Source organism: Brienomyrus brachyistius, chromosome 15 (genome assembly GCF_023856365.1).
Source record: "Brienomyrus brachyistius isolate T26 chromosome 15, BBRACH_0.4, whole genome shotgun sequence".
Lineage (NCBI taxonomy): Eukaryota > Metazoa > Chordata > Actinopteri > Osteoglossiformes > Mormyridae > Brienomyrus > Brienomyrus brachyistius.
Window position 1 is genome coordinate 14906130 of NC_064547.1, and position 16600 is coordinate 14922729.

At 42.1% G+C, this 16600-nt stretch overlaps 1 protein-coding gene across 1 annotated transcript; it reads left to right on the plus strand.

Moving 5' to 3' along the window:
* The first annotated feature begins 555 nt into the window (after nucleotides 1–555).
* Nucleotides 556–15435, plus strand: zgc:163022 (putative ferric-chelate reductase 1). The gene is made up of 16 exons (XM_048976595.1): nucleotides 556–703; nucleotides 2673–2895; nucleotides 3239–3372; nucleotides 3657–3754; nucleotides 4070–4178; nucleotides 5358–5552; nucleotides 6684–6782; nucleotides 7161–7299; nucleotides 7406–7513; nucleotides 9983–10098; nucleotides 11043–11129; nucleotides 11475–11566; nucleotides 12253–12311; nucleotides 13498–13647; nucleotides 13756–13778; nucleotides 13940–15435. The coding sequence occupies exons 2-16, from the start codon at nucleotides 2709–2711 to the stop codon at nucleotides 14027–14029; spliced, it is 1686 nt and encodes a 561-aa protein (XP_048832552.1). The 5' UTR covers nucleotides 556–703; nucleotides 2673–2708; the 3' UTR covers nucleotides 14030–15435.
* The last annotated feature ends 1165 nt before the right edge of the window (nucleotides 15436–16600 follow it).

Consider the following 16600-nt stretch of genomic DNA (forward strand, 5'->3'; position numbering starts at 1 on the left):
GTATATGAAGACAAGCTGACTAGTTGAAAGCAAGAGGCATAAACATTTATAAAATAGTGGTGTTGCAACCAGATGCCAAGGGAGTTGATTGTAGGTGTTGAGAGATCAAAATGGCCTTTACTGAAATCAAAGGGGAGCAAGGGAACAAAGCAGACTGCGAGGGGTCAAAACAGAGAATGCTAGTGCGGGGAAGGACTTGGCCTCACAAGAGGACTGACGTCAATGACTGGACTGGGGAACGCTTAAATATAAAACAAGACAGCATACCGGAGCCGGCTGGGGCAGGACAAGAAGGAAGGCAAACACATAACAGACGTGGCTCAGGAGGGTCAGGGGAGACAGAACGGTCAGGTGGATGCGGCAGACAGGACGTGACTAGCAGCTACCTGTAGTCCTGGCTTTTGATTTTTTTTTTCCTTCCCTCACATGAATCATTTTCTCAGAAAAATGTTGAGGAACCAACAAAAAATTGTTGATTTTTTAATTGTTACTTGATGTAGGATCCCAGAGGATTAGTGGCTAAGGGCAGGGTGAACTCATCCGATTGAAATGCAATTCCTGTGTCGCCTCCCACCTTCCTGTCATCAAGTGGGGGGTGGAGACTCACAGCTTCTCCTATGATTCCCTCACATAAGAATACTCCAAACACACAAAGATTGTCCTTGTGCCAGTACCGTACCTTCTGTGTGTTTGTGAATCAGAGGTAAGCTAATGCTCTTACATTTACTATAAGGAGGAAATAAACAAAGATGTCATTTTGGATAGTGGGGTCAAAGGAAAGAAGTATGTTTCCTTAACTATTTTGGGATTTTAAATGAATAGTTTAAGAAAATTCAATTTAAGAAAAGTTAAGAAAATTAATATATATTACATTTTTATCTTCAGTTGGTACAGTTATACAATATTTACCTTTAAATTCCAATAAAAAGATTACTCTGTAAATCTTAAAAAAGAAATCCAGGTTAATTAAATGTCATTTAAACATTTGTATAAGGTTTTCTTGTGAGCATAAAATTATGGTTAGCATGTGTTTTGAAGACCACTCTGTGTATGTTATTTAATATTTATGCAAAATTCTCTGCAAACGCACTTTTGAGTGAATATTATATTTCATTTAGGTGGTTTTGGAGTGTTTGTTCATAAGATAAGATAAGATAAGATAAGATAAGATAAGATAAGATAAGATAAGATAAGATAAGATAAGATAAGGGAAAACTTTATTTATCCCGAGGGAAATTCTTTTGTCCTTTACATGCTCAGTGCAACAATAGGAATGAAGGTAAGGTAAAGAGTTCAAAGGGAACAGAAGTAATAGTCATAGAAATAATAGTGCAAATAACTATGAGTAATACTTTGTATTATAACTATATAAATACTCATAAATACTCATACTCTGTACAAAGTAAAAAAAAATAAAATAAAAAAATAACTACAACTAAGCTATAACAAATATAATAAAATAACAGATAATTAGTGCATGTGGTAATGAAAAGTGTCTTAGTGTTGTGCCTTGAATAATTGAGATAGCAGCATGTGATGATGGGATAAAACAAACATTCAATACCAAACAGATGAGTAATATTGCACAATCCAAATAAGGATTAAGGACAGTTCTGAAAAAGATCACCTACAAAATGAGGAAGAGTTATACAGTCTTATAAAAAAGCTATAATTGATCAGAAATATGAAATAAAATGGTCCATACACTTCCTATTTGCAATCTGGTTTTGCTGTTTAAATGATCCAGTAAAATGAAACTCACAAAAACAAATTAGAAGTAAGAAATCCATCCATCCATCCATCCATCCATCCATTCATCCATCCTGACCACGTGTCCTAGTCGGAGTTGCAGTGGGGCCCGCAGCCTATGCAAGGAGACGGATATGCACATACTCATACAGACAATTTGAAGATAAAAGATCATGCAAAACTTTCACAGAATAAACCTTTAAAATATAAAAAATCTGAATAAGTTCACATGCATATAAGATAAGTGCATTTTTTGCACTCACTTAAATTTTGTAGCTAAGGAAAAGAAATGTCAACCCTAAAGATCGCTGCTAAGCGAACATTCTTATCAAGATCAAGCATCAATATTAGTTTGATAGTTCCTGAAAAATGAAAATGGAGTAGTGTTCCTGTTAGCGTAGCGCAAGCTAAAGCCCTGGGTTCCTTTAAATCAGAGCTAGATAAGATTTTAACAACTCTGAGCTATTAGTTAAGTTCTCCCCAAACGAGCTTGATGGGCCGAATGGCCTCCTCTCGTTGGTAAATTGCTTATGTTCTTATCCATTAGCAATGCTGACTTAACACACTCCGTTTTGAGCATACCACATTTTCCGTTTAGTCTGTGTGCGTGTCAGCGAGCGCATGACATTAACATAATGAGTCAGAAGGCCTGTTATCAGCATTTTTTGCGGCTATTTTTTCATTTTTATTGTTCCCAATAAAACCCAATACTCCGGCCTTTGTAATGCTAATATTCAGCACCATTTCACCATTCACTGAATACATCACTGTATAAGATCTACACCCTTCACACAGCAAGCTCACTCCTGTGTGCCCAGGCAATCACCATCCCCTTTTGAGTAACATTTTATTTGCACAATGTACACATGGGGAGGCTTTTCCTGTTATATGCTGTTTCACCTTGGAATTGGTCTCATTTACAGAAGTTCAGGCTAGTTCACCGAGAACCTTCTTTCCAGATGCATGTGTACGCATCGCTCATCGTTGTCTGGACCTTGCGGGCTGTTGGGGGCTTCAGCTCAGGCAAAGTTGACCCAAGCTGTGATACTATGGAACCGCAGCATCATACCACCAGTCAGACATCTCAAGCCCCATTCTCTATCTCCATGAATCACACCACTTTCCAGAAAGGTGATGTCATTGCAGGTAATCACCACTGCTGTGTTTAATTCAAGTACAGAATAGGTAAAAGCAAATGTGTTTATATCTGATGCCTAATTTAGCCGTATGGTGAATAGTCCCCTTCACAAACCTTTGTGTTTCCTATTTCATAAAACTACTTTGCATGGAACAGAGACACAAATGAATCCCAATCCGACCAACAAGCATTCATGAAAAAGGGATCTGAAAGCAGTATTTGAATAATTTCATGACGAATTCATTGAAAAATTGCATAACTATGTCACATAAAATTAAGAAGTCAGTGTATTTGATGTGGACAGGAAAAAAGTTGTAATGGTAACAATAGCGGTGATTTTATTTGTTAAAGTGACACTCCAAGCAGGACCCAATCCGTTCAAGGGCTTCCTCTTACAAGCCCGTGGAGTCGGCCAGACCCAGCCTCTGGGCACTTTCACAGTGACAGGAAGCGATGCTCAGCTTCTTAACTGCAGAGGGTTTGCTGTGAGTAATACACATATATCTAAGTTAATTTCTTCTCCAATCTTTTTTATGGTGGTTTTTATGATCCTTTTCACTGAAAATTCTACAATGAAACTGCATCTCACAAAAAGAGCTCTAATATGCACCATTGCATTCTGGGCTGCAAAGCTAGATCCCCACACTTCAGCTTCACAGCCTGTTCAAACTATATTAAATTGCATGGATTTTTTTTGGGAAGCCGTGTCTAAGGTTATCTTTGCTCTGTTGTGACTATTATTTCCCCACCTGCGGTCTGTTCTGCTCAGAACTCTGCAGTTTCCCATACGTCTGCCTCACCCAAAACATCAGTGAAAGCTCTGTGGACGGCTCCAGTAACAGGAAACCCAGGAGACATTACATTCAGGTATTTATTTAGGTGACTAGAAGCTCATGTGCAAGTCAACTGCTACTGCAGGATTCTTGGTGTAGAATACGGAAAATGTCTGTAATTCAACATAACACACAAGTACAGTAATCATATACTGTTTGTCATTAATGCATATTAAAGCTGTTAAGGTCTGTTAGGATGTTAAGGTAAACATACATGCTGCTTATGAATGTTCCCTAATTGCATTATGAATGCATTATTAAGGTACACTTAAACATTACCTAACAATTTCTAATGATGTTTCATGGAATTTTGAGGAAATATTCACTTGACTTTCTGCTTTTGCCACAGTGCTACCTTTGTTCAAACTGGAAACGTCTATTGGACTCAAGTGAAAAGTTCTGTGGTTATTTATAATGCTGAACCTCTTCAAAATACAAACGCAACAACTCCATCTCTGGTAAGTACACTAGAATTCTATAGGTAAACCAACACTATACGGGACTATAGTAATGTTATTCATTGGTTATTTTCCATATTTAACAACAGTGTAAGCATCAGCTTTACAGAAAGCAAGCAAACCAATTACATCAGTATTGTTAAATATCATGGTCGTGTTAAACGTTCACTTCCATATACCAGCATCAACTGTCTTTCATGTGTGCAATGAAGCACTAGCTAACTAGTCATTAAGCCTGGGATTGGTCAGTGGGATGTCTGTCTCATTATTGATTGTACATTTGCCAGTCACACCCACAGATTGATGGTGTCACCAGGGGCCAATTATATTTATGGGGGTGGTCACACCAAGGATTAGAAAATAAAGTGATCTATATTTGATTTTTAGTTTTTGATGCAGAGTGGCAACAGGAGTATTTGCTAGGAGTGTCCATAGCCCCCCATGCAGTCCTTAGAGCCTCTACAGACCTTTAGATCAGTTTTATCCAAGGAAAGGCAATGTGTCAGGGATAGCAGCTCTGTACAGCTCACGGTGCTGAACCTGCAGTGTCCAGGTTTAGGAAAGGTAATGTGTCAGGGATAGCAGCTCTGTACAGCTCACGGTGCTGAACCTGCAGTGTCCAGGTTTATGAAAGGCAAAGTGTCAGGGATAGCAGCTCTGTACAGCTCACGGTGCTGAGCCTGCAGTGTCCAGGTTTATGAAAGGCAAAGTGTCAGGGATAGCAGCTCTGTACAGCTCACGGTGCTAAACCTGCAGTGTCCAGGTTTAGGAAAGGCAAAGTGTCAGGGATAGCAGCTCTGTACAGCTAACGGTGCTGAGCCTGCAGTGTCCAGGTTTAGGAAAGGCAAAGTGTCAGGGATAGCAGCTCTGTACAGCTCACTGTGCTGAGCCTGCAGTGTCCAGGTTTAGGAAAGGCAAAGTGTCAGGGATAGCAGCTTTGTAAAGCTCATGGTGCTGAATATTGTAATACTCAAATATTAAATTCTGTGTTATTTGTTAGAAATACACTTCCTACGCTGATAAACAGCTAAAAACATTTTCATTGCACTATATTTCATATATTATGAACCTTCATTCATGAATATTCATTCATTCATAAATTCATTCATTTTCCATACCACTTGTCCTATGCATATATTTTATATTTTAATTGGCTATTATTGCTTCTTTTTCTTAAAGCTAACCATATCTAGCAATGGCTGTGGAATCAGCAAGGTCTGCATGAGTCAGCCAGGTAACTGTAACCCTGCCAACAGTTCCAGCTGCTACTTCATGTCTGTAGTGATGTCATCCAACAGTTCAGACCTTCATATGGAAATATCTGGCCCATCAGACGGTTACATCGCCATTGGATTTTCTTACGATCTCTTGATGGTAATGTTCTCAAATCAAATATGTGGCATCTTATTTTGCTAAATATATCTGGCTTTTCACAAGTACTCATCTGCCTAAAATAAAATCTGTACAGGGTGGATTTATTTCCAGTTGCAATTCTAGATGCAGGTATCTGTGTTTGCATTTATGTTTATTGTGCAAATTGTTTGTCCAGTAAGATTCTAGCTGTAGTTTTGCTTACAAACACAAGAGAGTTTGACAATCTATCCCATCCATTTTCTGTAACCGCTTGTCCTATTCAGTGTAGTGGGGGGTGCAAAGCCCATGGGCACAAGAAAAAATTCTGCACTACTCAACAGAGTTCTCAGAGATAGTATTCATAGCTTGGGTCCTTATTGAGCTAGCATCGGAAATTCATTGCAGAGTCTCAAAGCACTTATGTAAGTCGCTCTGGCTAAGGGCGTCTGCCAAATCCTGTAAATGTAAATGTAAATGTAAACCCAGGGCACAAGACAGGGAACAACCCACAATGCAGGGAACAACCGGGCACAGTCACACACCATTTCAACTTATAGGTAATTAGAAAACTCCAATTGAGCTCAACATGATTTTGGACTATGGAGAGAAAGCAGCATATATCCAGTGGAAACCCTACGATGACACAGGGGGGACCTTGCAAACTCCATACACATAGAGCCGTGAACCCAAGTCCCAGAGGTGTGAGGCAACAACGCAAACCACTGCACTCTCTCACTTAGCACAAACGTAAGGCATGAATTGTTACAAGCAGTTATACCCAAAATTTTTAATGCTACTGTATATGTATATAAGTATTTAATATTTATTTTACAGTCCTCTGCTGCTACATTATTCATTATCATTGATACACACTCAGACCTTGCGTATATAAAGACTTAATCCCAACGCCCTTGTCTGGTTTAGCCCTGTGTTATTCTGCTTCTGAAACTACTGTGAATCCCTCCTTTTGTCATTTGCTGTTTGTACTTCACACCTAGGGGACTTCATCCCGCTGTATACCTGTATATGAATAGTATGACAATAAAGCCAACCTGACTCATACTGTATGCACATATTATACTTTGATGTTGACCTGACTTACATGTTCAGAGAAATTGTTTCACTTTATATCACTTTTTGTCTTTTTTCCAGGGAAATGATGATATTTATATTTGCATTTACAATCAAGGACAAGTTCAAGTGCAACGTGCCCATTCCACAGGAATGACAACCCCAGATATCATATCGCAGGTACTGTACTGATATTATTCCTACTTATTATGCTTTTTCAGAGTCTGATGTAGAACAGCTATATAATCGGAACACAGTGTGATTTCTTAAATGGTTGCACTGGATGTGTTGGTTTGCTAATAATATAAATGTCAAATATATAATCCTTCGGCCAATAATACGCATTAATGCATTGTGCACCTTTTCAATCAAACCATTCAGTCTTTTTATAAATTTATTTAGTACTAATTTAATAGCACCACCTGCTATGTATAAAATACATGAATGAAGCTCTGCATTCATTCATTCACCTACGATCTATAAAAAACTTTTGTAAAAAAAAATAGATTTTCTTTCTAGTACAAATGGAAAGGAAATGCTTGTTTTATCTCTGCACAGAACATTTCTGGCATAAGTGTGTCTTATGCCAATGGAGTCATCAGCTGCTCCTTCACTTCCCATGACCTCATCTCCTTTTATAGAAGCTCCACACCGACCACCTCCTCCTATCTCTTCTACGCCTATGGACCCGTTAGCGGTAGACATCAACTTGAGCAGCATATTTACTCCAGTGATTGTTTTACTTGTGAATTCTTGTGTCCTTGTGTTTCCTCTCATTTCTCATTTTGGTCCATTGATCTCAGGAGGCTTAATCCAGCAACATATAAATACGTTCACAAGTAAAGACACAGTTCAGCTCACGCCATCTGTTACGGGGACAGTGGATGATCCTCGTCCTGCCAAAGCACACGGTAATTAAATTTTTTTTCTAAAATGGCATTTTTCATTAGACCCCTTATGAAGAAAAAGATTTTGGATTCACGTTTTCCCTTGCCTGGACGCGGGTCACCGGGGTCCCCCCCTGGAGCCCGGCCTGGGGGTGGGGCTCGATGGCGAGCGCCTGGTGGCCAGGCCTACACCCATGGGGCCTGGTCGGGCACAGCCCGAACAAGGCACGGGGGTCCCCCCTCCAATGGGCTCACCACCCATGGGAGGGGCCATAGGGGTCGGGTCCGATGTGAGTTGGGCGGCAGCCAAAGGCAGGGACCTTGGCGGTCCGATCCTCGGCTGCAGAAGCTAGCTCTAGGGACATGGAATGTCACCTCTCTGATAAGGAAGGAGCCTGAGCTGGTGCGTGAGGTTGTGAAGTTCCGGCTAGATATAGTCGGACTCACCTAGACGCACGGCTTGGGCTCTGGAACCTGTCTCCTGGAGGGGGGTTGGACCCTATTCCACTCTGGAGTTGCCCACGGGGAGAGGTGCCGAGCGGGCATGGGCATACTTATTGCCCCCTGGCTGGGTGCCTGTACATTGTGGTTTACCGCAGTGGACGAGAGGGTAGCCTCCCTTCGCCTTCAGGTGGGGAAACGGGTTCTGACTGTTGTTTGTGCTTATGCGCCAAACGGCAGTTCAGAATACCCCCCGATCTGAACCCGAGCGATGCTTTGTTATTGGACTTCCTTGCTCATCACGGATTGTCCATAATGAACACCATGTTCAGGCATAAGGGAGTCCATATGTGCGCTTGGCACCAGAACACCCTAGGCCGCAGTTCGATGATCGACTTTGTAGTCGTGTCGTCAGACTTGCGGCCGGATGTCTTGGACACTCGGGTGAGGAGAGGGGCGGAGCTGTCAACTGATCACTACCTGGTGGTGGGTTGGCTCCGCTGGTGGGGGAGGAAGCCGGTCAGACCTGGCAGGCCCAAGCGTATAGTGAGGGTCTGCTGGGAATGTCTGGCGGAATCCCCTGTCAGGGGGAGTTTCAAATCCTACCTCCGGCAGAACTTCTCCCATATACTGGGGGAGGCGGGGGACATTGAGTCCGAATGGGCCATGTTCCGTGCCTCCATTGTGGAGGCGGCTGACCGGAGCTGTGGCCGTAAGGTGGTCAGTGCCTGTCGCAGCGGCAATCCCCGAACCCGCTGGTGGACACCGATGGTGATGGATGCCGTCAAGCTGAAGAAGGAGTCCTATCGGGCCTTTTTTGGCCTGTGGGACTCCAGACGCAGCTGACAGCTACCCGCAGGCCAAGCGGGATGCGGCTTTGGCGGTCGCTGAGGCAAAAACTCGGGTGTAGGAGGAGTTTGGCGAGGCCACGGAGAACGACTTCTGGACTCGAGGAGATTCTGGTCCACCATCCGGCGGCTCCGGGCGGGAAAGAGGTGCAACGTCAACACTGTTTATGGTGGGGATGGTGCGCTGCTGACCTCAGCTCGGGACATTTGGGTCGGTGGAAGGAAGACCTCCTCAATCCCACCGACACGCCTTCCGATATGGAAGCAGAGTGTGGGGACTTGGGGGTGGAATTGCCTATCTCTGGGGCGGAAGTCGCTGAGGTGGTTAAAAAGCTCCTCGGTGGCCGGGCCCCGGGGGTGGATGAGATTCGCCCGGAGTTCCTCAAAGCTCTGGATGTTGTGGGACTGCCCTGGTCGACACCCATCTGCGGCATCGCGTGGACATCGGGGGCAGTGCCTCTGGACTGGCAGACCGGGGTGGTGGTCCCCCTCTTTAAGAAAGGGGACTGGATGGTGTGCTCCAACTACAGGGGGATCACACTCCTCAGCCTCCCTGGTAAGGTCTATTCGGTGGTCCTGGAGAGGAGGGTCTGCTGGATTGTCGAACCTCGGATTCAGGAGGAGCAGTGTGGTTTTCTCCCTGGCTGTGGAACAGTGGACTAGCTCTATACTCTCAGCAGGGTTTTGGAGGGTTCATGGGAGTTTGCCCAACCAGTCTACATGTGTTTTGTGGACTTGGAGTAGGCATTCGACTGTGTCCCTCGGGGAGTCGTGTGAAGGGTGCTCCGGGAGTATGGGGTACCGGGCTTCCTTTTAAGGGTGGTTCGGTCCCTGTATGACCGGTGCCAGAACATGAATATTATTCATTAATTGTAATTAGTATACTATTCATGTATTCCTGCATCCAGATTTGCATGATGACAACAGCAGAGGAAATGACTGTACCATGTAATCCTTGTATAAATGTCTAATGTTGTTGCAGCTGGTATTTCACATACTGAGCAATGTATACTGTCATATATATATATCTAATGTCACCCTGCCCCCCTCAGTACATTTACTACATTTTGTCCAGCAGGACACCCCTGACTGTAGATTCTGGGGCAACAATACAATGCTGCCCCCCCGTGAGTCTCCCAAGGTATCCACGTCCCTCCAACGCCCCTGTAAATATTCAATAATGATCTGAATTTTTCCCTTATAGGTTCATTAATGCTAATAGCTTGGATGACCACTGGGAGTCTGGGCATGATCATTGCAAGATACTTTAAAAGAGCCACCAAAGGGAGAGGCTGCTGCAAGAGAGACTTTTGGTTTTTGGTAAGTTTACTTTCTGTGCTTTAACACCTCCAGGGTTGGGGATTCAGACCCTGCCTCCAGCTCTCTGGGTGTACAGCTTACACAGGGCCAGAGGCGTTACTAAGCTGGGGCATAAGGGGCTGAACCCCAAATGAATTGTTCAGCTCACGCGATATAACAAGCATGCTCTCAGTTTGTGGGATGTCTTAAGATCTTAGCAACGCACCTGTGTATTACAAGGGTTTCTTCAGGGTCGCGCCACAATCCAGTGACCTACTGTACAGTTTAGGAAAATTGGTGTCTTTAACTTACCCATAGTGTGTGTGGACATGTCTGTGTGCCCTGGTCGATGTACATCTCCTCCAGGGAGGCCCACAGGATGGACCATCAAGCTCACATTGGCCTTGAACTGGATAAGGGAGATGGGTGGATTTGATTATGCAGAGGTGGAAAGTTCAGGCCCAGAAAGTAGAAATCCAGACCAAGGTTTTGTGTAAACCAACCAGTTGAGTTCAGGGTGAGTGTGACTCTTTATGCTCAACTGGTTGGTTTGAACAAAACCTTGGTTTGGATTTGTACTTTCTGGACCTGAACTTTCCACCTCTGTGATAATATAATATATTCATCCATCTATTCATCCATCCATTCACTCATGTGTTTGTTTGTTTAACACGCTCTGGATAGGGTTATGGTGGTAACAAACCACAAAAGCTGGATTTTTAACATAGAAATATAGCTGTGGATATCCAGGGTGCAAAGACACTTCCCCTCCAGTCTTTTGAACTTTTTGCACACTGGATTACAAACTTCACTTATAGGGCAGTAAGTGACAATGAAAACCAGTGTCTTTGACATGTATATATTCACACCTCAGAGAAGTCTTCTTTACTCTCATTCAAGTCGCGGTCCATTTAGTGTCAACGTCAAACAGCATGTGACACTGCTCTGTCTTTCACCCTCCCCAGGCACATGTGGGCCTTTTGTCCTTGTCTTACACTCTTACCATCATTGCCTTTATCTTGATCTTTGCAAACGCAGGGGACTGGTTTGACGTGAGTATGACTTGTCACTTTTGCTAGTCACGTATGCTGAGAAAAGCCTTTATTTTCTTTGAGTTGGCAATTGTGCATTGTGTGTACAGTAGATTAGATGTTTGTTTTTTTTTACATTTGGAGACAATTTACCACTGAGGCCACCGCATGTGATAATAAATCATGTTAACATTAAAAATAAAACGTGTTAATTTTAAACACTTCCATTTCTATATTGTAAGATGCACTTGCTGCCTGTAATCTGTGCTTTTTCTTTGCTTAATAGAAATTATTACTACTGTGCATAGTAGGGAACACATTACCTACTGATCATTGTCTTGTGTTCTTTGTGTTTTCTATTTCCAGAACCCACACTCAGTTCTGGGCTGTTTAGTTATGATCCTGACCTTCTTCCAACCAATTGTGGCAATTTTCCGATGCCAGCCCAGTCACAAGTGGTGAGTGGCTGTTAATATTAATTTAAATTTTTATATAATTATATATTATTACACAGTACTTTTCAAGTACAGCACTGTGTTTAAAGCAGCCAAAGGCAACGTTTAAAGCTATTTATCTGAGTAGTAAGGGTAAATCTGCTAAGAACAAAATACACAATTTAACATTAGAACCTATGAAAATTATGTAACATAGTAACATAACAAAAACTAACAAGAATTTCCCCCGTTCTCCAAAAAATGGACTGACATCTTGTTGGATGGCTAGATGAACCATTCCATGTATTTGTATTGAATTTCAAGACCGGCTTACTTACTTACTTAATTTAATTATTTTTAAAAAGTCAGTGAGGTACTGATTAGCCATACGAGGTGCGGTTAGGGTTAGGGTTAGTCATCGAGTCAAAAACAACATGTGGTGTATTGGAAGGTATTGGAAGATTGTGGCAAATACTGGGGTGACGTCAGGAGAGGTTTTGAAATGGCGAAGCCGACACACTTTGACAGACATAATATCATAGTTTTGCACCAACATGATAAATGTTTATAACCATGTTTATAATGGTTTATGAAGGCAGTATTATTTGTTATGAATGTACGTATAAGTTACAAAAATATGGCCTTAAGTAAAGTGTTAACAAATTCCAGCCTGTTATTTCCCAACGTCGTCCCTTTGATCTTTATTGCAGGAGGTACCTTTTCAACTGGATACATGCTTTGAACGGTCTGACGATTAAATGCTTGGCAGGTAAAGAAAAATAAAATAATGCTCCTGACTATTTAATGCATGTCAGCTATTCAACAGACGATAAGCATGACGTAGGTAAAACGTTTCACTGCAACATTACAATGATTGCACAATATTACTGCTGCCGTTGAAGGTCCATTACAAAAAGCTTTTGGAAAGGCTGGTACAGGGATGGGTTCATGAACATTTCACAATGGACCAACATATGGGTTAAAGTTTGTGATTTTGAAATGTGATTTTCCTGATATTTGAAATGCTACTGGTAAACTGGCCCTGTCCCGCCCTTGGCCTTGTGACATCACTCCTGCCCCGCCTTTGGCCCTGTGACATCACTCCTGCCCTGCCTTTGGCCCTGTGACATCACTCCTGCCCCGCCCTTGGCCCTGTGACATCACTCCTGCCCTGCCCTTGGCCCTGTGACATCACTCCTGCCCTGCCTTTGGCCCTGTGACATCACTCCTGCCCTGCCCTTGGCCCTGTGACATCACTCCTGCCCCGCCTTTGGCCCTGTGACATCACTCCTGCCCCGCCCTTGGCCCTGTGACATCACTCCTGCCCTGCCCTTGGCCCTGTGACATCACTCCTGCCCCGCCTTTGGCCCTGTGACATCACTCCTGCCCCGCCCTTGGCCCTGTGACATCACTCCTGCCCTGCCCTTGGCCCTGTGACATCACTCCTGCCCCGCCTTTGGCCCTGTGACATCACTCCTGTCCCGCCCTTGACCCTGTGACATCACTCCTGTCCCGCCCTTGACCCTGTGACATCACTCCTGCCCCGCCCTTGACCCTGTGACATCACTCCTGCCCGCCCTGCTATTGAACCACACTGTTCATCCTGCCATTAGAAGCAGCACCAGCACCTGTGCGCCATCACTTGCAACCCCCCCCCCCCCTTTGAGACTCAAATCCTAACATTTGCTATGTGCAAATTAGGATTTTGTTTTTTGCTCATCTGACTTCCTATGCCGGCCCTTGGAGGATAGGCTCCCCCTTTGAGTCTGGTTCCTTTTAGTGAATTTTTCCTTGCCATTGTTGGCTTTCTCAATGGGCCCCTTGGGTGGGGATAATATAAAGCACTTTCAGACAATGTAATGTTGTGAAAATGCGCTATACAAATAAAATTGAATTGGACTGAATTGTGATGAGAAAAATAGGTCTAGTGCTGAGTCATGGTCTCTTGTTTTCAGTGGCTGCCATATTTACTGGCCTACAACTGGTGGACACATCGGCAAACCAGTGGCTCCCCAAAGTGATGGGAGGGTTTGTTGGCTGGGAGGCTCTGTTCTTCCTGCTCTTTGACTTGCATGCTCAGTGGAGCAAGAACATTGGGCCAGAAGGTAACATGAAAAATCAAAAGCACAAAAGTTTAATGTAAGATAACAATGACATTTTGAGGTGATGTACATTCTGTAACATTGTGTTTTGGTGATTTTCTCGTCTCACAGTATATGAAGACATTTCAAGTTTGGTAAGCTGACATCTATCCATCTTTTCATTTTGCACAAGCGCCTGGACATTCCTCATTTTACGTGCTACTAAACCTGCTTTTCTTTTTACATAAATGTGCCTGCAATAAACCACCAGGCCAGAGAAGTCTAACATTTTTCCTTTGTAATTTCTTTCACACAGGTACCTTTAGAAGTGATATTTCTGATTTTTTTCTTCCTTGGAAACATAACATTTTTGATTGCTCTTCTGTGTGGAATTGGTCTGTCATGAAATCTCTAGAAACAAGGATTACATCTATGAATAAAGGGAAAAGAGAAGTAATACTTTTTTTTGGTACTACCCAACAGGAGAACTGGTTATGTGTGAGAGAATTGCTTAGGGAATTTCATCGTTCGTCCATCCATCCATCCAACCATCCCTCCATCTTTAATATTTATTTGAGCATGTCACATAGCATCATGTATAGCACATTCTAATTCTATTTTGTTTTGAAACAGTGTTTTAAAAATACAGCAAAATACAGACAAAAGATAAAAGTAGCCAACACTTAAGCTGAGATACACAGCTTGGAGAAAAATTAAGAGACCACATCATATTTTTTTAAATCTGCATTTTTAAATGCTGGTTTAATCCTAGTGCTTCCAGGCCCAAAATTTCTAAGACAGCAGTACACAAGAATAAGGTGAAGCAGGAGACACTGGGAACCACCAAAAACCAGCCAGGTTAAGGGAGGAAGGACTTTCTAATACTAGAGATGACTGTCAACTTATCCAGCAGCTTGTCATGAACCGGAGGATGACCTCAGTGACCTTCAAAAGCAATGGGAAACATTAAGCGCAGATGTGAAGTCCATTTCTAGGACAGATCATATCAGGCTCCTTTAAAGGAAGGAAGAAGCCCTTTATCCATTAGAAGCAGAGAAGAGACAGGTTATATATTTTACACAGATGCATAACCATAAATTGAGAAATGAGTGAAACAAAAATTTTGAAGTGATCTCTTATTTTTTTCCAGACATGTGTGTGTGGATTAGGTTTCTATTACGTTGCAGGGACCAAATGTCCCCCACAGTGTAAAAAAAATGTGTTTTTTGACCTTGTGGGGACCACTTTTCAGGTGGAAGCCTGAATGCCAGAATTCTCGTATTTTATTTGGTTTCTTATGGTTAAGGTTAGGGCTGGGTGGGGGTTAAGGTCATCATGTTGGGATTAGAGTTTTTCCCATTGAAATGAATGGCGAGTCCCCACAAAGATATAATAACAGTACAAACCTGTGTGTGTGTGTGGGGGGGGGGGGGTGTCTGTATGTATGTATATATCCAACTATGTATTTTATTTATCATATTTCCTATGTTGGAAGACATTCTGGAAAAAGGCTACATAATCTGGCTATTTGTGAAGCTTAATGTGCCTTTTTATTAAGTTAATCTTTTTTCTTAGGGATAGTAGCTGATGTTTGATTATGAGGCTATTTCAGGCATAGCCTCAACCGTAATCTATTTGTTCAAATAATAATTATAACAAACTCTATGCATTTATAATGGTAGCATCTTCATGTATCACATGTTCAGGTTTAACACACAGAAATCTAATTTTCAGCTCATTGTATATTTTGGATTTATGAAACAGTAGAATTACATTCAAAATATAAATCATTGTATTTTTTTAATTATAACTATATGATACAACTGAACTATATAACTTTATTCAATTAAATTTTGTTACATTTTAAGATTTTTGACATTGTCACTGAGTTTTATTATTATTAACACATAAATAAAGTATTCTGTAACTATTGCTCATCGGATTGTCAAGTTGCATCTCATCAATTTTCATTAAGGTGCAGGCAACCCTTATTTAAAAATACACTACTTTGTAGTGTAGCACTTTGTAGCACTTTGAGATTGCTAAAATATAAAGTGCAATACAAATACAAATAATAATAATTATTATTATTAATTAATTAATTTAAAATATTTTTTAAATAATTATAATTACATTAACGCATTACAAAATTAGGGACATGTATCTGAAATAATACTGCTGTGGTAGTTTACAGTACGTTTTACTGGGAGGTGGATGGCCCAGATATACTGAGACACACTGCCATCTACAGTGATTAAGTGGTTTCTGCAGTTGTGTATAGCAGACTATATAGCTTTAGAAGGATGCTAGTGTTACGTCGGGACAGCAAGCAGGCAATGGGAGCCGTACTGTAAATGCGCGCAAGCAGGGTTTATTGACGGAAAACAGACTCTAAACAGGGAACATTACAACATCAATGACATACCTGGGGATGTGGACTTATACACAGGATCACTCAGAAATATCATGGGACAGCTGTATCCAATCAGGAACCCACATGAGGTAATGAGGGGTGTGGCACTCGGAAGGATCGTACGAGCAGGTCATGGCAGCTAGAACTTAAATAAAGCTGCGCAAATTTCCCCACATTTTTGTAAGAACAGCTTAAAAAAAGACATAATTTTGTGCACTGCAGATCAGTGTTTTGAGTAGATGATGTAATATGTCTTTAAATAGAATAAGTACATTTTGTAAATATATAAGATAAATTATGCTATTTCAGCATTCTTTATACATATTCATTTCTTACAGTGTACTGTCACATCCTGCCCGCCACGTCTGCCTGACCCTCCTGTCTCCTCCCTGGAGTGGCCCTAATAAGCCACGCCTGGTGCTCCTTTGTCTTACCTCTCAGTCACGTCCCTCCTGTTAATCACTCCCAGCTGCCTCTTGTTTGCTCCCTCATTAGTCATGTATTAAGTCTTGTCTTTCTCCATTCCGTCATTAAAGCTATAACCTTGTGTAGCCTTTGCGGTGC